At 42.3% G+C, this 27,646-nt stretch overlaps 1 protein-coding gene across 4 annotated transcripts in view; it reads left to right on the top strand.

Annotated features, from left to right (window-relative positions):
• PRELID2 (PRELI domain containing 2) overlaps window positions 1-21,466 on the top strand; it is an 88,459-nt gene extending 66,993 nt beyond the window's left edge. For 2 of the 4 annotated variants that reach the window (XM_029942184.1, XM_029942183.1), the window contains exons 7-8: window positions 13,517-13,586; window positions 17,667-17,922. In XM_029942184.1, coding sequence (XP_029798044.1) covers window positions 13,517-13,576 — 60 coding nt within the window. In that variant the 3' untranslated portion in view covers window positions 13,577-13,586; window positions 17,667-17,922. Of the gene's footprint in view, window positions 1-13,516; window positions 13,587-17,666; window positions 18,003-21,190 lie in introns of those variants that run through there. The other 2 variants (XM_029942181.1, XM_029942182.1) reach the window with 2 other exon arrangements.
• Window positions 21,467-27,646: the final 6,180 nt, after the last annotated feature.

Here is a 27,646-nt window from a genome sequence, read left to right as displayed (position 1 = left end):
AAGAGAGTGGACTTTTCAAAACCCAGTAATTCTCAGATCGAGGAAGCCGGCAAATACAACTGGCATTCAAAAGAATGAATAAAAGTCACAAATGAGACATGTGAACATCAGTGTGATTAATACTCTGCTGACTCTATGTTGGAGACTTGTATTTCCTTCTTGGTTTTGTGCATCTTTTCAGGATTTTTTCCATTACTTGAACAACTTGAAAGAACTTCTGTCCTTAGTTCCAGAGGGTTTACTTCCTTGCTCTTAATTGACCTCTGTTGATCATAGTCTTTAGTGCTCAAATGGATTAATTTGCTTGGTATTTATTCATTAGATGCTGAGGATCTGTTAAATAATAATAACTGCCTTCTTCCTCCTTATCTCCTTGCCATCAGCTCACCTTGTCCTGCTCTCTCTAGAGTTTTAGTCCTGAGCAATGTAGCCTTTGCAGTGAAAGCATCTCAGTGAGAAAGAATGTTCTGTGAGTGATAACAGCCTTTGGTCCTTCCCCTGCGTTTAAATCAATGCCATTACCTTGACTGAAACAGGAATCTGAAATCCCTCGATGGCTCATTTGAATTCATCAGGGCTGTAATAGACTGCTCCGTGGTAAAGCTTTTGGGAATCCCTGAGATCAGCCAGCTGCAACTGTGGGGCACTGCCTTTTCTAAACAAGATGAAACCTGGGAACTTAAAATCTTACCAGAAATGACAGAAAGTGGTTTATTGAGATGTGTCACTGTCATAGTATTGGAAGTCGTGTCTCCACAGTGCATGCAGCATCTAACACAGGGCCGAGAATCGGGAACTCTGCGTGGTGGCCCAGCCTTGGCCGCACCTTCATGGCCACATTGCTTGCACTGGTTGCTCTGAACTTCACTGTCTTTTTTTTTTTTTTTTTTTTTTTTTTTTTGGTAAATCAGGGATTGGGCTAAGAGGGTCAGTTTCAATTTTGACACAGTCTGATGCTGTTTTTGTTTCTTTGTTTTTGAGCCCTCACTCCTTTCCCCCAATGTGTAAATACCAAGATTTAAATCTTTTTCCTGACAATAGTCTTTCTTTAAGCCTGCATAAAAATTCAGGAGTTTAAGCTAAGTGGGTATCCAGGAACATCAGAAATAATTCATAGTGGATGGTTAAGGTTTGGGGGAGGGCAATAAAATATTTAAAAACAATAAACAAGCTTTTATAAACTACTAGTTAGCAAGAAGGGAGGGTAAGCACGTGGTAGGGATATCACAGTTTGATTTTATGGTCCTATTCAGATGAACTAAATAAACTGCATATTACAAGGATTTGTATGTATTGTCGGGGGGTCTTCAAGGTAATAATAGATACATTGGCTTATTTTTAATCCATGGTTTCTGAAAACACAGACTGTTCAGGAAGCTTTAGAGAAAACCAGATACAATATTAATAGTATCTATAATCAGTTGATTGTTTATCACGATCCAAGCACAGCACTGTTTTATGAGCAGTGGTTTCTCCCAATGTCTCTCAGAGGTAGAGGCTGTTATTCCCACGTCTCCATTTTACAGATGAGGAAGCGGAGGCACAGAGGATCTTTACTTGCACAGGGTCATCAGCCAGTAGGTGGAAGAGTTGGAATTCCAGGTGGTCTGGCCTCAGAGCCCATCCTAGTAACTCCTGGCCTCTTCGTCTTCCTGAGCTGGGTGGCAGAATCCTTTTCTCTAAAGAGCCTGGGTGAGGAGACAGGACAAATGCATGGTTGGTCTACATCAGCGTGGGGTTGACCTTGATGTCAGATGACCTTGAAGTCAATACCTGTCAGGACATGTAGTCTCCATAAGCTTAACGTGATGCTTGCTTTCCTAATGCTGCTTTACTCTCAACACCCAACCAGGAATCTTTGGAGATTTGGGCACCATTCTTTCCCCACTGTTCTGGATAGAATTTCCAACCAATCTATTTCTTTCCTGAGCTCACTCACACTCTGTTGTGCTAAATTCAAAAGCAGAGACAATGAGACAATAGGTATTTGTGGCCATCATAAATCTTCACATACCTCATATAAACCTAAGGCAGGCACAGAATTGAAAACTGAAACTGCTCTGGCCAGGTGGCATTGAAATACTGCAAACACTGGGCTGTGTCTGCAGCTTGTGTGGATTAAATGCACTGAGGCACAAATCTTTGGTAGATCCAATCTGTTGTAGGATGGGACCTGTATTCAGTTGGGTTCTCTGTGCTGAGTAAGTGAGGGCTCTTAGTTTGACCAGCAAGGCCAGGAAAATGTCACTGAGGCATCTTAGATCAGGAGTTAACACAGAATTCTGGGCAGAGCAGCTTGCATTGCAAAGGCGATTTAATTTCTTAAAGGTACATCCAATAGTTAAACTTCAGTTGTGCTTAACCCTGCAGCATACTAATTAAATGCTCTGTGAGCTTTCTGAGATGTCCAGCCGTTCTTGATCATTCTTTCCCTCTGTTGGTGGTGATTTCTTACTCTGCCTCCCCACTCTGTGGGAGAGTTTCATCTCTTGCTGAATAACCCCTTTGGTTTTGCGGACGTTTTGTGGGACTTGTGGTGGCAGGCATTTCTCGGCAGGTGACGGGGAGGAGGCTGGAGTGCCTGCCTGGGAAGGAGGAAAAAACCCGTGTCTGGAGAACCACGTTTGTTGGAGTGATACTTCCTTGTCACTTTCAATTTCTTTGGAATCCCACTTGCTGCCTGGGGATTGACCCCTAATTTCTTATCTAGCTTTCTTCCTTAGATTCTAGCTAAACTGTTTTTCTGAAAATTCTGAAATTTCCCTGAATTTCCTTAGTAAAGGAAAATGGTGGGTTTTTGAGAGTTAATTAACTCCTCTCCTATTAACAGCCCATTTAAGAAGAATTTAAAGCCTATAATTAAAAATTTTCTCAATCAGTGGCCTTTTCTAGGAAAGTCGCTTTTGTTAACTTTTCAAGATATTAATATTTTTGAAAGCTTACTTACTGCTTTTTCTATTCTCTTCACTTTTTGGTATGTTTGAATATGTTATAATTTAAACATTTTTAATGTTTTATTTATTTTTGAGACCGAGAGAGACAGAGCATGAGTGAGGAGGGTCAGAGAGAGAGGGAGACGCAGAATCTGAAGCAGGCTCCAGGCTCTGAGCTGTCAGCACAGAGCCCGATGCAGGGCTCAAACCCACGAACCGTGAGACCATGACCTGAGCCGAAGTCGGAGGCTCAACTGACTGAGCCACTCAGGCGCCCCATGAATATGTTATAATTTAAAAAATAGACACACTCCTCCCAAAAAGGCTCTTTCCGTCTATAAACAACAAAAAATATTTAAGGTTTTATTTAAAATGTTTGTGAGTAGGTGCTACCTGCACGTGAGTATTTTATATATTTTCCGAGGAGCCATTTGTGTCCTTTTGTTCACTCTCTTCGGAACCAGCAGAATACCTTGTCCCAGTCAGCTGTATGACCTCGAGTAAGCCACTTAATTTTCTGAGTCTCATTTTCCTCATCTGTAAAATGGGGGTAATATTGGAACCTACTTCATCAAGTACTTGTGAGAAGCAAGTGAGTTACATGCATAAAGTGCTTACGATGGGACTGTGCACACAGCAGACGAGCAGTTGGTATTACTTACGAAGAAAAATTCAAGGAAATTACAGCAAAAATGTATTTTTTTCCATTAAGGCTACAGGCAAATGTTTAATGGTTATAATAAGCCTGTCTTGGGAGTCACCCGGACCGGAATTTAAATCTCAGGGCCCTCCCTCCTCGTGCATGTACAAATTGAGCCCCTGGGTGAAATGTGAGTGGTAGTACCAACCTTGAGTATACGAATAAAAGGAAATAGTCTAAAGAAGTGCTTACATATCTTGGCACATATTAAATACTCCAGAAATGATAACTGTTATCTTGTCATTATAGTTCAAATTGGCATGTTCTCTTCAGTCTTTTATATGCAGATTTTAATATGCAGTCCTAATTACAGTGTAAGTACAGTTTTCTGATTTTGCTCTTTTCAAGTATTATTCTGTCACAAATGCCTGCCACAGCAACTACATAAACCTCAAAGCCAACATTTTAATGACTGCATAATATTTCATTCAGTTGTTTTATAATAATTGACTTTACTGTTTCTTTAGGTTTGAGCATTCAAGTCATTTCCAAGCTTACCATTTTAGGTGAGACCCTGTGAAGCTTGTTTATACATAGAATCTTTTGTAGTTTGTGTCAGTACCTCAGAAAAGATCCCCTGAAGAACGGTAATCAGTATGTGACTGTTTTCATGATTCTTTTTTTCCGCTAGTGAATGGTAGGCTTCTGGTGACTCACCATTTTATCCTCAATACTTAGTACATAGTCTGTCCTCACTAAATATTTATTGAATTAGTGAATAAATGTACGTATTTCTGTATTATTTTCCGAATGTGCTAAGACTTCTTTATGTTTCCATTCTATATTATTTTAAAATAGTCTTAAAAGTACCTCAGGTTGGGGTAATAGGAAGGGTAATAGGAACAGGGAATATTTGTTGAGCACTCTGTGCCCCTGGCAGCATTCTCGGGATACTACCTGCGTTACCTCCTTCACTTTGCTCAGCAGTGCTCTGCGGTGAGTCCTGTAATAACCATTTTCTAGATGAGGACCCAGGAGGTGTGAGTTCACGTGCCCCAAATCACCCGGGTGGAGAGTGGCAGAACGCGCACTCACACCAGGAAGTCGGACCCTTCGTCTCTGTACCTGAGGACTAGCCTCCTGGTCTACTTCGCCAGCCGCCCACCCGGTCACATTTCAGCCAGTCTAACAGATTATTTCCCAGGGAGCCCGAGTTTGTTGGCCAAGTTCCGAGCAAGGTGTGAATCAGGTGTCCGTGAGCCTTGAGGATTTTGTGCCAGTCTCAGAACAAGAGCCAGAATTGCCCACAAGGGCTTGTTATTTCAACAGAGGCCCACCTTTGCAGTTTGCCGAGTGAAGGATGTGTGAATGTATTTTTTTTAATAAAACTTAGCTTTTTTTTTTTTTTTTTACTGAAGGGAAGGATTTTATTAGATTGTTAAACATCAAGCAGCTGGTAGATTTAGAACATTGTCCATGTGGGAGTTATTAATGCATGAAGGAGTATCTGGGACCAAGCAATATAAAGGATAAGATCCTAGGGATTAACCAAATAATGCTTCCATTTAGTGAGTGATTGTAATAGAGCAATTTTTAAAGAGTATTAACTATGTTATTATATCCATTTCTTCAATTTCTTTTTCCCCCTATCAATTTACTATGGGGGCTGGGGATTTTAAAGAACATTTGCCTCTATAAGCACTACCAGGCATTTTTATTCTCCCCTTGCAAATGATTGACTCTGAAAAACAACAGGTAGTTTAGACTATTATTTGCATATAGTGATTTTATTTTTTAGTCATTTATATGTAGCTTTTGTTCTGGTTGTTCGTGTTAATTTGTAATATTAAATGCTTAGAATTTTTTGAAAGGTGTCCTTCTTATATTTGCCATGAACTTCATAATTCTTCCGTTCCCCAGGTAATGTGAAGGATGGGGAGTGAAAATGAGCCCCTCCTATTTATTAGCTAATGTTGATTATAGCCGTCTGGCTCCTAGCTGTAACCTCGTGCCTTGTTCACCTTTTCCAGGTTCTTTCCCCCCCTAAAATGGCTAAAGGCTTTATGTGGGAAGTAACAGCCTCACTAATTTGCTTTAGGTAAAACCAAGGAGTTTGAATTGGCAGATACTGTGTTGAAACAAATGTTTCTTCTGCACATGCTTGTCCTCCAGCTCCTTGGTCAGGTAGGAGAGAGCTTCATGTGGTCTCCACAGAAAGCAAAATGCATTTGGAGAGGTGCTTTTATCCTCAGGGCTGTTTTAAGACTTACTTGTAGTTTGGTCTCATCCCATCTCCCCTAAATAGGTAAAATTACCCAGACGTAGATGGGAATGACACTGGGAAGGCAGGAAGGACTATGCCTAAGGCAACACGTCATTTTTTGGTGATTTGACAAGGGAACCCGGCACATCGACCTTTTTAAGGAGGTGGTGTAGTGAGGGCTCAGTCCCAGCCTCCTGGGTAATCCGGCTCTGCACTGACGTAGCTGGGTGCCATCGGTTAAGTTTCTTAGCCTCTCTGCGTCTCATTTTCTTCATGTCACTGACTCCTAGGTTGAGAGGGTTAAATGAGACCGGGCATACAGTGTGCTCAGCACAGCCTAGCAGGGCCTTAGTTTTTCAATAAACATTTCTTTCCTGTGATTTGGATTTGTAGTTCTCTGTGTATTGCTGATGAGCCTGTGACCTAGGGGAAGCTGGCTTGCCCTGCTGGGCTCAGTGTCCTCGAACAGTATTAGTAACCTTTAGAGGTGATGTGAAGAGACAGCGAAGTGTGCTTCAGGAAATCTGAACAGGCACAGGTGAGCCCTTGCTGACGATTCCTCTGCGTCACTGACCATCCCCCGAATGAGGGGGTGAGTGCCTGGTTGTGGGAGTCCCGTTGTGAGGGGCCCCCAGTCCATTTTGGGTCCACATAGAAATCAATAGCCACCTTTTAGGCCATGGAGAGAGTGGGCGGAGGTGCCTGACAAAAGGCTGTCATTTGTCAGTAGCTTTATATGTGGCCTCAGAGAATCCCCAGAGCAGTCCTGCAGGGAACCGTGCACACTCAGTCCTCGCTGGGGAAGTGTACGGCCCAGAAGCAAACTCACTGAGGCAGGTTTGGAGAAATCCAGGTCTAAATTCCAGGTTGGTCCCTTACTCGATCTCTCATCCTGAGCAACTCCCTCTCCTCTGAGGCCCAGTTTCCTTCCCAGGAACAGGTGAGAGTGGAAGAATCTTCCGCGGGAGGACGGTTGGGAGGATTAAGTGAGGTCATGTGGGTGAAGCCCCTTAACCTCAGTCTCTGTGGAGCGTTGATGTGATAGGTTGTTGACTGAAATGGGGCTTTGGAAAATTGTATGTGAAGACCCAAGAGACTGGCCTTCCATGTAAAGAAAATTGTTGATGTATAGAAATTAATGTGAATGTGGGTGGAGAGAAGGGAAGAGATAAAAGGCAAAAGTAGAATTACCTGAGTGTCTGTTGGATTTATTTATTCTGTTAGAGACCAGAAGCATGCTGGCAGTCATTTTCTCTCTCAGGATAGGGAAGAAACAAGGCAAATTATGACTAAGCTGAAATTTGATGAACAGTGAAAAAACTGCTGATAAAGGGAACTGACAGGAACCTTGCAGTGCTTTAGTTTGTCAGTTGAGAGTGTAAGAGTTGGTCCTAGACCCCTCCAGTACCGGCAGTGAGGCAGTTTCATCTCCGTGGAATGGGAGTAGAAAGCTTTCCATCGGCGGAGCTTTCTAACAGGTAACAGAACGTCATTTGTCAGAAATGTCGTGGATGGCACATACACCAGGTAGGAGGCTGGGCTCTTGGTTGCTTAAGTCCTGAAGAAACTATATTTTGCCTGAAGTCCAAGTCAGGAAAAATAAAAATATTTATAGGTCATGTTTAAAAACTAAAAATGAAGATTGGCTAATGGAGTTATGTTGGAGGGTTGGGGAAGGAACTTCATAAAATAGGAACCCACCAATGAGTACATAAATGCCTTTTAGCCAGTAAAATCGCCATACCAAGTCAGAGTTTTTTGAAGACTGACAGTATGGAAATGACTTTGTAATCTTTCATCCTGATATTTAATCCTGGGACGCCTGTCTACGTCAGATGGGCTACCTTCAGTTCTTTGCTAAGAGTTTCCTTTTTGGACCAGATAATATAATGTCATTTCCAATATTTGGATTTTATTATTTGGGGATGTATTCTTTTCCATTACCAATTGTGAAATTAAATGCTGTCTGTAAGGAAGAGGAAGTTTTATAATGTGAAGCAGAGACATCTGAACTATTATATCATTTAACGTTCTGGAGTTATACCTAAAAATTTGGGGTTGCTTATCAAAATAGAAATGAATCTTACTCAAGAGTTGATTAGCTACGATGGGAAAATTGTATTGAAGTCATACATGCGATCAGATATTCCTACTTGGAAAATACTGTATTTAAAATAATTTGTAGAGGTGATTAAATATTGATCCATTATTAAGAATCATGCCATTTAGTTTGCGAGCAGCGCTAACATATCTGATTTATTTACCACGCTTTCTGAACATAGTCAATAGGGAAGGGAAAAACAATTCTTGCTGGGCACCCAACATCAGAATAGGCATTTTCATATATGCAATCTCATTGATGCCTTCCACGCATTTCAAAACCTAGACCCTGGACTCTCAATCCTGATTGTTTTGGGTCAAATTGAGATTCTTTGCTTCTTAGTTGCTGTGTGATCTTGGTCTGGATGCTTAATTTTTCTGAGGCTTAGATCTCATCTGAAAAAGAAAAAAAGATGATAATCCTCTAAGGCAGATAGAATAAACAAAGCCATTGGCAAGTAAAGCGCTCAGTACTGTGCTTGACATACAGCATGTGCCAGTAATTTTGACCATTATTATTGTTTGATGTTATCCCAGTTTTATAGATGAGGAAGTCCTATATATAAAAGAATTAACTAACATCAGATTAAAAGATACTTTCTTGGGCAAAAGACGTCTTCCTGGAGAAGCTCTGAGCAGTGTTTTTCTTCCCTTTCGATGAGAAAACTGGATTCAGATTCCTCCCTTTCCTTTTTTCAGAGATGATGTTCACTGGCCAGGTGTCTCTTCTATCTCCTGGAGCCTACTTTCTATTGGGGGAAATAGAAGAGGAGTGGCAGACAATACAAAAAAATTTTTTTCATCTTTATTTATTTTTGAAAGAGAAGGAGTAAACATGAGTTGGGGAGGGCCAGAGAGAGAGGGAGACAATCTGAAGCAGGCTTCAGGCTCTGAGCTGTCAGCACAGCACCCAATGCTGGACTTAAACTCATGGACCATGAGATCATGACCTGAGCTGACGTTGGACGCCTAACTGACTGAGTCACCCAGGTGCCCCAACAGTACAAAATATTTTAAAAAGCATAATAATTTTTTATAGTGATGAATGCTATGAAGACAGTAGGACCAAGCTGTGATCCAGATCCTGGGGCCAGGCTCTTTGAGCTAGGGCAGTCCGGGGAGTCTCTGAGGAGGTGCTGGGTGAGTTGAAAGCTCTGGCCACTGGAAGGCCTGGGGATATTCCTGGCGGAGGAAAGTGCCTGGAAGAGAGAGGAAGTGAGCTTGTTGCATGAACAGAAAGCAGGCCTGTGTATCTGAAGGGCAGTGAGCTGTGTTGGAAAGTCTTGGAGCCATGATAGTGAGTGTGGATTTATTATAAGAGCAATGGGACAGGACTGAAGGGTTGAATATGATTCTACACAAAGTAAATGAAAAGATTCAACGAAAGTATGATGTGAATTACCGAATGAAAAAAAGAAGAATAAAAAAAGAAGGGAGGTAAACTTTCTATAAATATTTTTGTCAAAAAGTGAGCGTTTTATAATGCCAACTTCAGCATTTGACTTTGCATTTTCTTTTTTGTTTTAATTTTTCTTACACATGTATTTGTTTTTTAGTGAGAGAGCAGAGTGTGGAAAGGGCAGAGAGAGAGGGAGGGAAACACAGAATCCGAAGCAGGCTTCAGGTGCTGAGCTGTCCGCACAGAGCCTGACCTGGGGCTTGAACTCACAAACTGTGAGATCATGACCTGAGCCAAAGTCAGACACCCAGCCAACTAAGCCACCCAGGGACCTCTGACTTTGCATTTTCTAAACCCTTCTTGGCTAATCCAGATTCTTTGGAAGCCATTTTAAGCCCCACCTTTGTTGCCAGCTCTTTTCAAATCATTCTCCACCCCCCCCCCTTTTTTTTTTCATACGTTCATCCCTTATTCTTTCCTTGTTCTGTTCTTTCTTCTCTTAGGGCAGTCTTTGTTATTCTGGACTTTTCCATTGCACTTTCAGGAATGCTACCTACAAGGCAGATTACACGATCATTCTAATATTTAGAGTCGTCACCTTGGCATTCAAAAGTAATCGGTTTATCCATCTTGTAATCCATCAACATCAAGTGCCTTTTGTGGCCAAATTCTGCACCCATCCTCTATCATGGTGATAATTAAATGAGCAATTCTTGTTTTGTTAAGAGTGCCCCACGTATGAGTCTTTTGAGAACTGCTTTAGAACTTTATAATTTTTATGAAATTTTTACTACTCTCTGTGGGACCTCCACGGTAAATCAGAGCTTCCTCAGGAAATCTCAGACAGCAAAACACATATACTGTCTGGGTCTGGCTGCCGTTAGTTCCAGTTTATTCCAGCTCCTCTTCAGACAAGCTTTTCGTTTTCCTCAATAACCAGCTGTTTCTCAGAGACTCTTAGAGTGGGGGACCTGGGAAGTGTTTTGAATCTGAGATTCTGGGACGCCTTTATGGGGGTACAAGAATCCTCCTGGGCAGCACAGTGTTGGTATTGGGGAAATGGGACCCTGAGGGCTCCCTCACTCATCGGTACATTGACAAATAGAGAAAGATAGCCTTGTGATAGAGAGAAAAAAATCTCAGAGGGGAAAGGAATAATAAAATCATGCTGCTTTATGGTTTGTCCATCCAAAAAGCTTTTAAGCCATCTCTATAAAGGTGGATTCACTTAATGTGTGTTCTGCATTTCAGGCATCATTGTGTGGTAAGTGGTGTAAATTTAGCCTCTTTAAGCCTGATCTCCTAGGGGTTGAGTTTTAAGCATTGGAACTTTATTTGAAAGGACTCTTATCGATTGAGCTTTTATTTGGTCCCTCCTTACTAAAGAGAGGTACTAAATAATGGTTTGGCCTCCCTGTTCGTTTTTCTTTCTTTTTTTTCTTTTTAATTTTTTTTATTTCACTTTATAGGTCTCTCTCTCTGCCCCTGTTTTCCACCTTCTATTTCTAACTGTTCTGCTTAAAAAGACTAAAGTGGTATGAGAGAGGGGAAAAAAGGGAAAGAAAAATCAACTGTCACATTGTGAACATAATTGATTCAATAAATAACGTCTTTCAATTCCCAAGGCAAACCTCAAAGTCTTCACTTATGTCAGTTAGTGATCAGCTCAGTAAGTGGTGGCGTTCTTAATTTAGACGGATGGGGAGAGTTCACCGGTGCTCACTTCCTAAGGAGGGAGTGTGCTTTTCTGGTTTTAAAGACACACCACCCGATTTATGGGTCTACTCTGCCAAAAGATGGTTGGAACGGAATTATTGTGGCCATTTTTATTCTTTCTGAAAATGGAAGGAAGGCATTAAATTATTGTTCATGGTTTTGCTGAAACAAACAAACAGAAGTAAGGGAAATAAAATCTCCTAGACTGTATGCTCCATGAGGGCAGGGACTTTGTCTTGTTGGTTCACCATTTAATCTCTGGTGCACACAGTAGGTGCATAATGTTTGTTAAGTGGATCTGTTGATGAATGAATGAGAGTAGAATGAGTGTGCTTCAGATCTTAGGGTAAGAATTTGAGTACATTTCGTTCCACTGGTAGTTTCACCCCACCCCCTTCATTTTCCCTCTAATTCTTTGTAGGACTGCAGCATGTACCTTGTCTTCCAAAATGACTAAGGAGGACTATTCCATCCATTCCCAGAGTGGCAGAGCTGGAAGGGATCTTGGAGGTGGTGTCAGCCTGCCATTTACAAGTTCTAGTGGATGAATCAGTGGTGCTTCAGAACCACATCTGGAAATCCTGGTTGTGTGGGCCTCAGCAGGGCTCGGGAATCCGTGTGTGCCTCTGTGAGTTTCCCTGCCAGCTCTGGTGCACAGCTCTGCTCCCCGTCCAGCCTCGCTGTCCTCTAGCTGTCCCATCTCAGTTACTCCTTGGGAAAAGTGACTCACCTAAGTACCCAGCAGAATTCCTGGCAGGGTTGTGGCCAGGACCCACCTTTTTCTACCCTGATGGCAGTGCTCCTGGTCTTGGAGCTTGCTGCTCTGGTTCACCCCACCCTGTGCTCCTCAGCATTCTGTCAGCATCTTTTGATGCATCTTCTTGCAGGACAGTGGCAGTGTTTGTGGCGGTGGCTAGCCACGATCTAAAGGACCATCTGAAACCTCAAGGGACCATTATATTTTGTTTTGTATACTTTGGTACTCAGTATATTTTATGGTCTTCTCTAGAGGTCGCCTCCCCCCGACCATAGTGCAGAATAAATCCCTGGTGGGAAGCCCCTCTCTTTGTCTTGTAGCTCACTCAGTGTTCTCCAGACCTGCCTGATCAAGAGAATCACGTGGGTGCTTGTTAAAGGTGCAGAAGTCTGGGGCCTGCTTGAGCCCTATTAAATCAAAGTTGTTTGGGAGGGGATTGGGGACCTGTGTTTTAAGTTAGTGTGGGTCATTACTCTTCCCTGTAAACTACTTTCCCGTCTCTGAGAACAGTGACTTCCATTTCCCCAGATCTAGCTCTGACTTCCTTAAAACCTTAGTTCATAATTACACCATCCCTCTGTCCTTCTTTCTGAAGATTATCTTCTGGTTCACGGAACTTGGTCTTAAAGGAGTAAGGAGAGAATATCTGCTTTCTTCCTTCCTCCAGGGTCGATTTTGACTGGCAGGTGGCATGTGCAGTCATGGAGCGAGCACATGGGAAGGGCCAGGGAGCCTCTGAAGCCCGAATAGGGTGCCTGTGTTCTTTCCCTGCTTTATTGCTCAATGGATGTGTGACTTTGGGAAAATTACTTAAACCTCTTGGAGTTAGTGTTTCTTCATCTGTAAAATGGGGGAGTAAGAATCATACTTGTTCGGGGGTTTTGTGTGTATTAGACAAGGCGTTTGAGGCCAGTTCTCTGGACACAGACTCCAAGATGGAGGCTTTTGTGCAGAGGGTTACTGGACAGGGCCTTCAGGAACAACTCTTCCAGGGGAGCAGGGGAGATAGGATTACACCGGAGGTGAATTTGAACTGTGGTAATGTTGCAGTGAAGGTCTCAGCTGATCCTATGGGGACTTCTAGACACGGAGTGCCCTTCACCTGTTTCTGGAGTTAAGGGAAGAGGGCTGGGCTGTTAGACCTCTATGTGCACCAGTCCTTGGATGTGGGCTGTCCCTGGAGAGGGGACGTGACGTGAGATTAGGCAGCTCCCTTTGGCAGACAATGGCTCTGTACCATCAGCGGCATGCAGTGCCGGCAGGTGGGGAAGGGGTGCCGAGGGGCTGGAGGGTGTCCGTGGTGCTACTGCCCAGGATGGTGCTCGTGAACCCTGAGCAGCCAGCGTAGTGCATTTGTAAGTGCTCAGTAAACACTAATTATTCATTATTATTCCAGCCCTGGTAATGTCACTCAGCTGGACCACTCTCAAGAAGCTACTTAGTTCTCTTGGACTGCTTCCTTATGTTTAAAATGGAGATTCTAAACTCTTCTGTGCCCTCTTCCCTTGAGTACTTCTGAGCACATATAGAGAAAATGTATGTGAACTTGGTGAGAAAAATATTATAAAAATGTAAGGTATGACCATGAGCCCAGTTTCCTGAAATGAGTATATGGCCATGACTTGGATTCCTTGGAGGGAAAGGGCTGTGATAAATGTAAAAGTGCTTGTGGCATTTTGATTTTTCTTTCTTCTCTCTCTATCTCTAGGGAATTAGAATAATGGAGATGCTGCTAAAGGAACAGTGTGGTGCCCCCTTAGCCGAATAAAGGACCGTCAGTGAGTACCAAAAACAAAATCAGAATTCTTTGCTCCCGCCATGTTTTCTGGCTCGGAAGCCCTTGTATTATGCATCAGCCTCCCGGGGCTGTTCACGCTGTACATTTCCCAGTTATATGCAGAGGCTTCTGTCTCACAGGTGTTTCGTTTTCTGTTCATACCTTCATTTCCTTAGTTCTTTGATTTTCAGAGCAGTTTTGTACCACGTGCTGGGTTACAACTGCATTCAAGTTGTTGAAACCGCTTGGCACAATCCAGCCTGATTACGACCTGCGAGGTGCCATAGATGTGTAGACTGTGGCTCAGGATCCACGGAGACTTAATTTTATTGTTCTGGGGACAATGAAAGGAGGGGTTGAAAGCTCTCTTTGAAGTAGGAAGGAAAGGAAGGAAGGGGCGTGTTTTGATTGGCCAGTGAAATAAATGTATTTTGTCAGTCATTTATATACTTCCATGGGTTGGCAATAGCTGCCAGAGGTGCTGTTGAGAAGGGTTCTGACATATTTGAGAATAATATCGGGCTCGGGTAAGGGTGCCTGGAGTGACTAGTGTTGGTCACGAGCAGAGGATGGGAGAAAGACAGCGCTAGTGCTGGAGCACATGCTGTCTCTCGTGTAGGACAGATGCTCCAGGGCTCACCGGTCGGTGGCAGGGGCAGTTCAGACTTCACTTTTTTGTCTTAAGTTTTTATTGTCTACATGAGGAAGGGTCTCCATAGTGGAAAGAGCAGAACACAGTTACTTAAGAGAGAACCAAAGCTTAAAATAAATGAGCGTAATGGATTTGCATCTTACTAAATTTATTGGACTTAAATTTTTAACATGTGAGTGAAGGTAGAACCATTGAGTAAAGCAAACGCTGTCTTGGGTAATTCATCATTACCCCAAATTTCCCTTATGTCGGCCTAAAATTGTAGGACCCCTGGTTGTGTATAAGCAACCTTGGACTCCAGTTGTGATCTGCAATAAGGTTTGAGAACAATTAATGAAAGAAAAAGGAAAATGAACATTTATGTACAACTACTTCAGCATTGAGTGCATGCTGGCCAGATCTATGAATAGATTTATTCATCACTGGGTAGGCTAAATAAGATAATTCTATTTAGCACAAGCACGGCACATGGCAGGTGCTCAAAAAATGTTGAAATGGAATCAAAATATGGTGTGTTCCTACATCCACTCTGCTCTTGGAGAATATTTTTATGAAGCGTATCTGTGAGGCTCACCAAGCACCTGTATTGCTCATGTACTTGGGCGAGGATTCCAACTTACCCTGGAGGGTGGGGTCTAAAGTCAGCTCCAAGTGCAATGAGAGACTGGGAGGGGACTCCACACACTACTATACGTTAGTTTTCAGACTTCAGGTTAATGAATTTGGAATGTCACCGAACATCCGAATCCTCTGGAGGATTTGTCAAACATAGACTGGTGGGTTCCACTCTCAAAGCTTCTGTAGGTCTGGGGTGCAGTCCTAGGATTTGTTGTTTCTAACAGGTTCCCAGGTGATGCTGCTGTTGGTCCAGGGACCATGCTTTGAGAACGGTTGCTCTAAATGAGGTCTCATCACAGAGTGAAGGCATTAAATATAAGAGCACTGAGGAAGCTAATAGCTGGGGTTCTAAATTGTTGTCATGCAATCCCTTGACTTTAGATTAATCAGAGGAATGACTTTTTTGTAGGGTTTTTCCCTAATTTTAGTGTCTCAGCCCCTTATTTAACTGTTTTGTTTTTGTTTGTTTGTTTTTGTTTTTTTACTCTGCTTAAATGTTGATAAGCTCCACACTGGTGTAAAACCACCGAAAAGAACAGAGAAGAGACTCACACCAACTTGTATTTTTGATTTAAAAGTTGTTGGTGAATGAGAAAATTAAACAAGCCTTACCTGTTGTCACAAATACCTGTGTTCTTGGTGGTTTGCCTGTTTTGTTTTTACTGTGCTTGAAAGCTAGCCATGAACTCAGGGCTCTGCATTGTTTCTAAAAGCAGCTTGCCGGGGTGCCTGGGTAGCTCAGTCAGTTAAGCGTCCGACCTCGGCTCAGGTCATGATCTCACGGTTCGTGGGTTTGAGCCCTGCATCAGGCTCTGTGCTGACAGCTAGCTCCGAGCCTGGAGCCTGTCTTCAGATTCTGTGTCTCCCTCTCTTTCTCACCCTCCCCTGTTTGCGCTCTCTCTGTCTAAAAAATAAAAAAAATAAAAAACATTAAAAAAAAAGCGCTACTTGCTCTTCTCTTTCAAGTGAAGTGGTTGAGGTCTAGCTACTCCTAGGAGTTCAGTGAAAGCCAGTTGCATTCAGGGCTTTTAATGCAACAGAGTTTTTGAAGGATTCACCTAATTCCAACTGTTGTAATTCGTGACCAGGTGTCTCAGGGCAGTAAGTGGAAAATAAGGGGAAATATACTTTTACCACATGAATCTACAGTTACTCCAAGTTAGAGCTGAGACTTGAAGGTTTTTTTTTTTTTCAATATCCTTCATTGAAGTATTATTTACATACAGTTAAGTTGACCGATTCCAAGTGTATACAGTTCGGTGAGTTTTGATAAATATGTGTAGTTATGTAAGCATCACAAAAATCGTGACATACACACTTTGTGGCTTTGTGGTGCTGTGTTTTTGCCAACTTGTTGCTTCCCTTTTTTTCTTGACTATGACAAAGTTTTGGCAAGCTTGAAATGTGCCCATTTTAATGGAACTTCTTCTGTTTTCAAAATTGGGTCTACAGGAAATGGGAGAATGGTTGCGAGTTGGGAGAACTACTGTTTTCATGAGCAGTAAAATGCCGCATTAAAAGGAAGGGGGGCAGGTATCTGGGTAGGCTGTAAAAGTAGGGTCAGTCCGTTTTTGCCTTCAGGCCAAACCCAACCTACTATCTGCTTTTGTAAATAAAGTTTTATTGGAACACAGCTATGTCTCTGGCTTTGTCAGGGCTAAAACAGCAGAGTGAATAGCTGTGACAGAGAGCCCTTCTCCAGCAAAGCTTAAAATATTTATTGTCCTTTAAGAAGAAGCTTTCTGTCCTGTAGGTTGTGAGTGTGTCTTCTCCTAAATTAAGACCAGGGAGCCTGGTAGTTTAGCCTTCTTTACATTGCCTTTGATCATATTTTGCCTATATTCCAAAGTTAATAATGTGACTATTTATCTGTATTAGCTTTACATCACCACGTGACCAACTTTATTCTAAGGCATAAATAGGATTGAAATGATCACAACAGTGAAGTTAAAATACCAGCAGTGGTGCTCATGACAATTGCTCATGAAGCTCCAGTGCCCAGGTGTGATGGAGTAGATACTAAGCATTTTGTGTAGCAGATGAAGGAGCAGCACTGGGACGTGGCCGTGGTCTAGGAGCTGGGTATAGTCAGTGTACTCAGTTTGGCAGTTTTGGAATTTTGCAGTTCTTAAAAACAACAACAACATTCCATGGGGTTTGCATGAATGTGCCTAGGGAAACATGATTTAATGTTTCTGTATCCTACCACATTCGCATTTGCATAACTTACATTCACATAGAATGTGAACACCTTGTGTATGGTGCCCAGTCCCAAAGAGACTCCCCAGAACTCTCTGGCCCATGTGTCCACATCGGCATTTGAAAATTAGAAAGCTTAGAAGGTAATTTTATCATGAGCCAAAATGGAGGCACCTATATCTCACTAAGCAATATGCTTGCGGTGTTTGTGCTGACACATCCGTTTGATAGATTTTTGATTTCCTGTCATTTTTGAGTAAAACAAATAGCCCTGATATCTGTTTGTTCTTGCCGCTGGCAGTTGGGAGCCGGGGCTGGGTGAGGTTTGATCACATAGCAGAGTTCTGTCTCGCCCGAATGATGAAGACCTCCGTTTTAGCTGTATTCTTAACTCCCCTTTGAACCCGCTCCTCGGGGTAGCTGGATTTAATAAAATAAGGTGCTAGCTTTGTTTGAGGATCATTAGGAGGCAGAAATGCAGTTTCTTCCAGAATTATCCATAGTGATAAAATTGAAGTGACCCTTAAGACTTGCTTCAGAAAAGAGGCAAATAAGTATTGATGGGTGAGACCTGTTTATTAGGCGATAAAGCCTACTTGCTTTCTCTTGCAGGGGCCCTGTGTTGTCCTATTTTGCTCAAGAACCGCTTCTTGACCACAACCCGTGACTGATGCAGTTTTTGAAATTCGAGTTTAAGGATACACTGTCGGCAGCTTAAAGAAGAGGAGACCCTCCTTCCGGGACCTGAAATGATATACCCCCCTGGAGCCTCCCTCAGATGTGGCACTCGTGGGCGTGAGCCCTTCTAGCTGGAGTTTTATGGCACAGTCTCATTATGATTTACAAATAAAGGGGAAAAAAACCTCTAGAAGGCGACGTCTGCCCTTCTTCAGGATGTCCTGCTGATGGCCTGGTGACCGTGTCAGGGAAACCAAGGACAGGCTGGAGGTCTGGTGGGTGGTGTTTGTGCCCATTTATTATCGGCCTCATTGGTCATGGGATTCACGGGAAGATCCTGGGGTGGATAAAGGAGTTAAACCTGATACCTGACGCATAGGTGGCTTACAACAGAAGAGAATAGACCAGGCCTGTGTTGAAGCCAAGCCACACTTAGAGTACTGTTTGATTCTCAGAAATTGGGAGCATTTGATGTCTACGCATAAGTACTACTTAGCTGCCACCAGTAGAGCTTTTATAATGGAACCTGTCCGCCGCGTGGTTTGGTCTTCTGAAAGAACATGGGATGGAGAGTGGAAGGAAGGGGTGACTTTGGCATTGTGTGATATGGAGTGCATATCGTGAATCTCTCTGTGTTTCCCTCACAAGTGGGGCTACCTGGACACAGATGTTCTGTGTAGTGATGATTAGACACAGAAGGGAGTTTAGTATGAAAAGCACCTGTTTGGAATTTGACAGAACAAGCGTTACCACCCTAATTTTCAATTTTTCTAAAGCTCCTTCTTTTTCATAGTCCAGCGAGGTTATAGAATTAACCTTGTGAGGTTGTTGGATGGATTTGAGGTCGTGTATATAGACTGCCTAGTACGCTACCCGTTGCATAGTGGAAGTCTGGTACACAGACACCCTTACTCTGTGAAACCATTTTGAGAATGTACTTTTCAAATCTAATATAAGGTAGTATTCCTATTTGAAAATTAGGTGACAGTAGTTTGCATTTGCTGTGATTGGAAGCCAAAATATAAGTGCGCACTACCTAATAGGAAGCTTGAAGAGAGGCAGTCACTTGGAATTCATCTGCTTAAGATAAAAATTGGGCCATTATGGGAAAGTCTTGGGGAAATTGTTCTTTTTTTTAATATTTGAAAAATGTTCCATTTAGTGCAGTGATGACTATGAAAGCAATTTTATTTTTTAGAGAAGCCTGCCATCGTGAGCCTCCTCTTACTGTATTTGAGCTGTTTGTGCTGCTTGAGTTCTGTCTCTTAGGATAATCTCTCCTCGTTTTCTTAGTGTCTCATTCTTCAGGTGTGTTGAGGAGAAAATGAATGGTAGAAACCAGAACAGAACTTTGACTTTCTTTTCCAGTTTGTCAGTGGCATTTGGTAGGCTTTTAGAATAATAGCCCATTTTAAAAAATAAGAGGCGATGTAAATGATCACAGAGGTGAGAGGTTAGAAATCCGTACAGCACTGAAGTCAACTTAATGCGTCCTATCCATCAACCTGCGTCCTCTGAAGCGGGCGTTCATTAGAATCACCTAGAGCTTCATGTGCTCCTGCTGCCGAGGGAATCCGAATCCCGGGGATTCTGGGTGGAACGCAGGCATCCCTACTTTTTAAAGCTCCTTATGTGGTTTCAAAAGGTAAGTAGGGATGAGAACACTAGAGTGAATTCTTGGTGATTTTCAGACATTATCTGATTTCTTAACACCTCTGAGGTAGAAAGGATCTTTGTAGCAAGGATTTTTGTTAGAAATACAAAACAGTGGGGTGCCTGGGTAGCTCAATCAGTGAAGGGTCTGACTTTTGGTTTCGGCTCAGGTCATGGTTCATGAGTTTGAGCCCTGAATCAGGTTCCACACTGACAGTGCGGACCCTGCTCAGGATTCTCTCTCTTTCTCTGCCCCTCCCATGCACTCTCAAAATAAAGAAATAAACTAAAAAAAAAAAGAAAGAAATTGAAAGAGTGAAACAGAGGCTGAAGTTTTGCGAATTCCTTGAAACCAGAGTGGCCAACACAAATGGCTTTGGGGACCTGGCAGGTGATCTGGTGAGTCAGGCAGGCTGGTGGCCCCCGGGGACCCTCAAAACACACACCTGTGTCAAGGTGGACAGTTGCCGCTCAGCTCTCGAACACTGTTGCCACGCGGCTGGTTTTTCTAGTTACTCTAATTTCCAGTTTTATAGGAAAAGACAACTTTTTTTAAAGAAAAGAATTCTCCCAATTTTTTACATGCTGGCAGTAATTCAGAACATTGTTTACAACATCGTGCTGGCCAAACAAAACATGTTTTCCAGTAGTTTCCAGCCTCTGCCTCAAGAATGTTAAGGCCCAGCCTAAACCTCCCAGCCAATTTTTAATTGATCAGCATTTCCTCATTCTGAACGGAAGCTACGTTCTTCCTCTTCTCCAAGAGTACTTGGAGATGTACTTTCCCCCCATTCCCAAGAAGTCCTCTGGACTTGCTTCAGACACTTCTCCTCGCTCAGTGTTTTTTTTTTTGTTTGTTTGTGTTTGTTTTTGTTTTTTTTAAAGCCCTCTGCAGGCATGCATTGCTTCAAGCTTCACATTGTAGGGGTTAGAATTCTTATGCTCTTTTTCACATTAATTAGAGCTTGTTAGAATTTATTTTTATAATATGTCAGAATCCTTTTCCTGTGAGAAAACATTCAGAAATGTCAAAATCAGGAGCACTGCCTTACCGGGCATAGTAGGAACACCTGAGGGAAGGGGTTAGGTCACAGCTGGAGACCTAACCTCCTGACCGGGTGTGGCTCGGCCTACATCCCAAGGCAGTGATTTTGTCCCGTGATGTCCCACACTTCTCCTTGTACCAGAAATCCTCCCGGGGGGAGGTGTGCTAAAGGCAGGTCCCCAGGCCCTTCCCCGAAGATTCTGATTCTTGAAACTTCATTTGGGACTGAAGAGATCTACATTTGAAAGCAAGTTCACCAGATTCAGCTATGCTGTTCCACGGAGCATATTTTGAGAAACACTGACTTCGGGACAGCGTTTTTGCCCTCCATGTCTCCTACCATGCAAAAAAGGTTTTGCAGTCAGTGGGCGCACTGACCGTACAGTTGACCATTCAGGACACAACATAAAGTTCTTATGCTGAGGTAAGCTGACTTTAGCTATCCTTATGTGATGAAGGTGCTTTTACCACGAAAGGGCTTTTACGATTTCAATCATGTGGATGAAAAAGGGTGCTCTATTCTTTTTATATAAATTGCTTTGTGTATTTTATAAGCAGTGGATGTGTAGTAACATCCCTTTTTCAGACGTTGTAGGGTGCCTGGTGAGACAAGTCAAGGTTATTCAAGTTGCACGTCATTTTTTAAATTTTAATCATTTACCTTGTAACAATTTAGTATAGATTTCCCTGCTTTCACAAACAATCTACTAAAAATAATGAAAAAAATGAAGGTCATCACTTATGTTTTTCACTCTTTCAGGTCCTATTTGGGTGTTTAAAGCCCTTACCGTGAATGGCTCTGCTCTTTGAAATCTGCACTGGGTTTTGCAGTGTCTGTTCACTCACTGTGACGTGTTGTCCTTTCTCTCTGCTGTTCACTCTCACCTGCCTCTAGGAACCTTCATCTCCTTCTTTATGGGGCTGGGAAATCATGTCATTGCATACTGTATGTCCAGTAACAGTAAACAGGACCTAAACGGGGCTTTGAGAAACATTTTTCTGAGGACAGTGAAATGAATAAACTTTGCTGCCTTGACCTGGTGATGTTATTTTACCGTAACTTCCTGATCCTCAACTACAGTTGTCAATTCTTTGTCCTCCAGGTAAGTGAGATGTTGCTGCACATGCTTTCTTTTGATCTAGAAGCCATTGTCTCCCTCAATTGTGTTAATGTTTTTATATGTACAGTTGTATAATGTGAAACATAAGTAAATTAAATTCAAATGAGCATTTCTCAGGCCACGTTTTTGTGCGGTATGAAGTATTTTTGATTCAGTGTTATTGTGGTTTTGAGCTCTAAGTGAGTAGTAAATTATGAAATTCAGTCCTGTAGACATTCTGAAATAAAGTTTGTTATGACTAATACTTTTGCATGAATTTTGCTTTCTTGGGGGGTAGCCCTTGACTCAGCAGGGCTTGTGTTTCTCACTGGTAGTGATGATCCCAGCTTTCGGCAACAGCCCCAGATGAGGCTGTTCTACTAACCATATGATGTTAGCTCCCTGCTTTCCCCAAGGTGAGTCACTGAACCTTCTCTAAGCAATAAGCAGTAGCTACTTTTATTGGGTGACCTGAGCAGGCTTTCTGCCAATGGAGCCAAGGTCCAGGGTGGACAGAGGAGAATTGAAGCATGAACAGCAGCATGAAGTCATGTGATCCCCCGGAGGGAGGGAGGCAGCTCCTCGTTGACTTGGGAGGCTCAGCTCTCTTCTGGACTTTGTTTCCATGAAGTTTCCATGAGATCCGTTCCCTTGTCTGCTTTTTATCTCGGTATATTTGAGTGGCTTTCTGTGCCTTGTTTCCACAATGCCTTGTCCAAGCCCTGTTGATATCTTTCTTTTGTTGGAGCCTAGGTGCCTTAAGGGGTAGAGTCCTTAGTTCAACCAGCATTTACTGGGCGCCTGGGTGGCTCAGTCGGTTGAGCATCTGACTTCGGCTCAGGTCATGATCTCATGGTTCGCGAGTTTGAGCCCCACATTGAGCTCTGTGCTGATGCCTAGCTCAGAGCCTGGAGCCTGTCTTCAGATTCTGTGTCTCCCTCTCTTTCTGAACTTCCCTGCTCACACTATCTCTCTCAAAAGTAAATAAGACATTTAAAAAATCAAAAAATAAAAAACAACAACCAGCATTTACTGAACACCTATTACATTCAAGAAAAAAGCAGGATTTATCTCCTTTGGACTTGATCCAGGGGTTTCTAGGAAGCTTGCACTATCATTATATGGACAGGTGGCAGCAGTGGGTATTGATGGTAAGACCAGACATACGTGCCTCCTGAGTAAATCAAACGATGATTGCTTATTTAAAATATGCCCTCTACCCTCCAAAAAACTCAGCCCAGGACACACAGTGGGGAGATCAGCACATAACTGTATAGCTTGGTGGCCCTGAAGCCTCACCAGCGTGTTGCACGTTTGTGGGTGATCCTGTCTGAATGAGTGAGGGGCATATCATAAGAAATGAAGATATCTTTTGGAAGATAACCAGTTTTTTCTAGGATCAGCCTTAGATAGAGAAGGGTGGAGCTGCCTGCACGAGCCCGCCTCCTCATCTGAGCCACATGGAAACTTGACATTTCATAGTGATTGCTGGGTGCAGGATATTCAGGCATAAATATCTTTTCCTTCTAGACTTTTCTATGACAGCCTGATCCAAGCACACCCCTGAATTCAGGGTTGCAGGATCAGCATAGTGTTTTCCTGATATCTGGGTGGGGCCTGCTCACCAGTGTGGACGAATCCTGCAAACCCCAAAGCCTGCACACCAGCATTGGACAGACTTGGGCAGGTAGAGAGGTTGAATCCTAAGAATGACAAACCCAGTATGATGGGTGCTTGGAATAGAAATTATCTTCACTTATTGAAACAATTTAGAGAAATTTAAAATGTGATATTTAAATGTTTACATGCAGTATTTCTTGCACACCTTGACTGCCAGTCGGAACCCTCTGGGTAACTTTAAAACATACTGATGCCTGCGTCCCAGCCCCAGAGTTTCAAGATTGTAGCGCCGGCATCAGGATTGTATAAAGCTCCCCAGCTGATCCTGAAGCCATGGGTGGAAATTCCTACAACCTCTTCCCTGAGTGGGAGCCATTAAGAAGCGAGCAGGAGGAAGCATGGTAATATGAGACGTCTCCCTTCTAGTGATTTGCCTGTAGGACTTCAGAAAACTATAATTCACCATCCAAGAAAAGAGTGCTCCGATGTCTTTTCAATGCTTGTGGGGGAAACATGGTCCTAAAAATACTCTACCATGTGTAGTTTGCTTTGTTGTAATCAAAAGTGTGAGTTGCATTTGTTGGAACAGAATCCAATGCAGAAGAAGGATCCCAGAATAACTCCAGACCCTTGCGTGGCTCAAAGAGTTAACCTGAGTAACTGCACTTGCAGACCTGAAATTGTAGCTCTCCAAGCTATGGACAGGCGTGCTGGGCAGGAGGCGGCAGAGACAAAATAGCAGCCACCATCCTGTTAAATTAAACTCCGTGGAGCTATTCTCCAGCATTCTCAGAGAAGGTTAGAGCCATTTCGCGCCTGCCATCTGTTAGGCTGCTGATGGAATCATTACTTCTTTGTGTTGGTGCCAGGATGAACTTTTAGATCCGATGACGAAGGAGCAAATGCTAACCGTTCAGTTGTATGCTTTGGTTTTCTTATTTTGAGTTTAGCTGGCCCCCTAAATTCACAAGTCCACCAATTGTGCCAACAGTCGAAATTCCCTCATTGCCATTTTTTTTTTTAGAGGTTTAGGGGAGATTTCTGGACTGAAGCTCCTCTGTTATTTATATTTGTTTAAGGATGTAATCTTTCATCTAGTCAAAAGCAAAGTCATTCTTGTCAATCTGTCAAAAATTTTTTTTTCTCCCGGCCCCAGGGTAGGAAGTTTACATAAAGCACCCAGAAATAATCTAATGGATGACTTAACCCTGAGTCTAGTCATTGTCATTGGAAACAGGATATGGGGCAAGGAGAGGGAGAAAGAAAGGGGAGAAATCTATCAGGGTTATATCTACCACTGAGCAGGTTAGGGTGACCATGAGGAGAATTTGGTTGTCTGATATCCTCTTTTACAAATGACATTTTAGGGAATTAGCGGATATAGCATGGAGGTTTAGAGCTTCAACTCATGTGTTGCCCCCCCCTCCCTCCACATAGATATAGAAAAAAACATTTCGTGCAGCTTTCTTCTAGAATCTTGGTGATTGGATCTAAAGACTTTGGAAAACTTGGAGTTACTTCTGAGGCACTAGATGGCTACAGTTTTTAATTACAGTTTTGAATCGGATTAAACGATGCATCAGATTACAGTTGGAACTATTCTAGTATAGAGAGTCATCTCTATGTGTGAAGTCAGAAGCTAGCATTATAACTGTTTCCTTAGGTGTTAATTGTCCTGTCAAGTGCTATGAGAACCATTTCTTCCTGGAAAAAAAGTGCTAACAATGTTTTTGTGCCTTAACAAGGCAAGGATTTTACAGAGAAGAATTGGGGAAGAGCAGAGTGTCAGCAAGGCATTTATTTCCCCCCTGATCTGCCTCTGAAACCTCTTCCTGGGGATTGTCACTTGAAATTTTCCTAACAGGCTATTTGTACCCTGGGGAATATATAGTCATCTCTTTGAGGGATGTATGAAGCCACAAGGCACATGGCAGAATGTTCCTCTTAGAGCCTTCCTTTTGCTCAAAGATTTGTGGGGAACATTGTTTTTATTTTAAAAGAAACATTTAGCCATATAACATTGTATAATGTAAAATTGGAATAGATCCTTAATTAAAAAAAAAAATAACAAGACTTTACGTCCTTTTGCTCGGAGCATTGCTTAGTATGCTGCCTAATACATAGCAGGTGTTATATTAGGTTGAATCTAATGGAGATACCGAAGAGTGGTAATTACACGTGCTTCAGCCTGCTACAGGTGCCTGCAATTAGCACATCCCAAATGCTCGAGGGCTGCCTTCTGCTAGTGAGAGTCCCATTCCTCTGGAAACATTGGAGAAGCCCTCATTGGAGGCCTCTCCAATCCCTGGGAATTCCCAGAATTCCCATGTCCCTCAGAGTTGGCCTTGAATCCCAGAAGTGTGGCCCTTGCCTGCCAATATCCTACGGTACAAAATGGAGCAAATATCCTGGGCATAACTTGGGCAAGCCTTGCCATCAGGGGTATCACGGCTTATGTAGAGGGATGAGTTAATATACAGCTCTTAGTTGTTGGGGAGGTACATAAGTAGGAAGAGTATTTTTTTTAAATATTAAAGTTCAAATTACTTTTCTCTCGTTTGTTGTAAGGTAGTCATGTTTCCTCTTTTGTTAAGAGAAAACACTGGTCAGGCACATGTTGTTTGTCAATATGTTTTTGACATACCGTTTTCCCCTAGATGGAGGCAGGTCAGATACACCTATATAAATGCCACTTTTCTAACCAGTCTGCCTACAGTGCTTGCTTAAGTCAGGGTGTTCGCTAAAGTCCATGAGAAGGGGTATAATTAATCTTGATGGGGTCAAATAACAAACACAGGGAAAAAATTAATGAAGCGGTGTTTTGATTCTTGATTCATGTAATTATAGTGGTGCGGCTGGTTCTCCTATAGTGAAGCTTTTACCATTTCCAATAATAAACGTCTTTTCTGATTGTATTCTCTCAGATACGTTTTAACTGTCATCTTGATGGAAATTACATGGCAGTTGCCAGCAGAAATAACCTTTAGTTTTATTTACAAAACACACATATTTCTATTGAGAATACCAACGAAGGTAGTACCTCAACTTCTTTGTTGAAAAACCTGTCCTGGTCAGATCTGAATTTCCTTTCACAAAAGTGAAATATGACCATCTATTGGGTAATAGATTAAGATGAAAATACCAGAAATCTGAGCATTGATTCAGTGTTCAAATATATCCCAGAAACCTATATTGGAGTCCTGGTTGTGTTATGTCCTAGACATGTACATACATTCTCAGAGCTTTGTTTTGTTCATATGGGAGGGAGTAAACATAGGGCCCATTTTTTTTAGGGTTGTTGAAAGGATTAAGTGAGCTCAAGACATGTAAAAACTGTTGGAACAGTGCCTGGCACATGGTAAACATTCAGCAGTCTCTGGAAGAGATTGTGTTAAGTTGGTGTTCTTTAAATGTTCAGTAGAATTCTCCAGTGAAACCATCTAGGCCTTAAGATTTCTGTTTGAGGGAGATTAAAAAAAATTATTATTTAAATTCATGTTAGTTAACATACAGTGTCGTCTTGGCTTCAGGAGTAGATCCCAGGGATTTATCTCTTACGTAGGACACCCAGTGCTCATCCCAGCAGGTGCCCTTCTTAATGCCCATCACCCATTGAGCCCATCTCTCCACCTTCTTCCCTCCAGCAACCCTCGGTTTGTTCTCTGTACTTAAGAGTCTCTTATGGTTTGCCTCCCTGTTTTTATCTTATTTTTCCTTCCCTTCCCTTATGTTCATCTGCTTTGTTTCTTCAATTTCAAATGTGAGTGAAGTCATATGATATTTGTCTTTCTCTGAGTGACTTGTTTCATTTACAAATGTAGTATTTCTTTAATAGTTGGAGGGCATCAGGGCTGCCTGAATGGCTTAGTCATTTTAAGTGTCCAACTCTGGCTCAGGTCATGATCTCATGGTTCGTGGGTTTGAGCCCCACGTCAGGCTCTGTGCTAACAGCTCAGAGCTTGCTTTGGATTCTGTGTCTCCCTCTCTCTCTGCCCTTTACCTGCTCTCGCTCTGTCTCTCTGTCTTTCAAAAGTAAATACACATTAAAAAATGTTTAAATACTTGGAGGGTGTCAAATGTTCTATTTCATTTTGGGTGAGTGTGGTAGCTTGTGTTTTTGAGGAATTGGTCCATTTTATCCAAACTGTCAAATTTACATGTGTAGGGTGTTCATAAGATTTTCATATTAACCTTTTGATGTCTGCTTAGTCTTTAACGATATGCTCTGTTTTATTCCTGATATTGGTAATTTGTGTCCTTTCTCTTTTCTTTGTCAGTTTCTGGGTGTTTGTCAGTTTTATTCATCTTTTCAAAGAATTAGCTCTTTATTTCATCGATTTGCTCTATTGCTTTTTCTGGTGTGTTTTACAGATTTCTGCTTTTTATTATTTCAGTTTTCATTTGTTTGGGGTTTATTTTTCTCTTCTTTTTCTAGGTCTTCAGATGGGAACTTAGATTATTGTTTTGAGACTTTTTCACTTTTCTAATGTATATAT

The sequence above is a fragment of the Suricata suricatta genome, chromosome 6 (genome assembly GCF_006229205.1).
Source record: "Suricata suricatta isolate VVHF042 chromosome 6, meerkat_22Aug2017_6uvM2_HiC, whole genome shotgun sequence".
Classification (NCBI taxonomy): Eukaryota; Metazoa; Chordata; class Mammalia; order Carnivora; family Herpestidae; genus Suricata; species Suricata suricatta.
The sequence above is the reverse complement of the archived record's forward strand: the minus strand, read 5'-3'. Positions and strand labels throughout refer to the sequence as shown.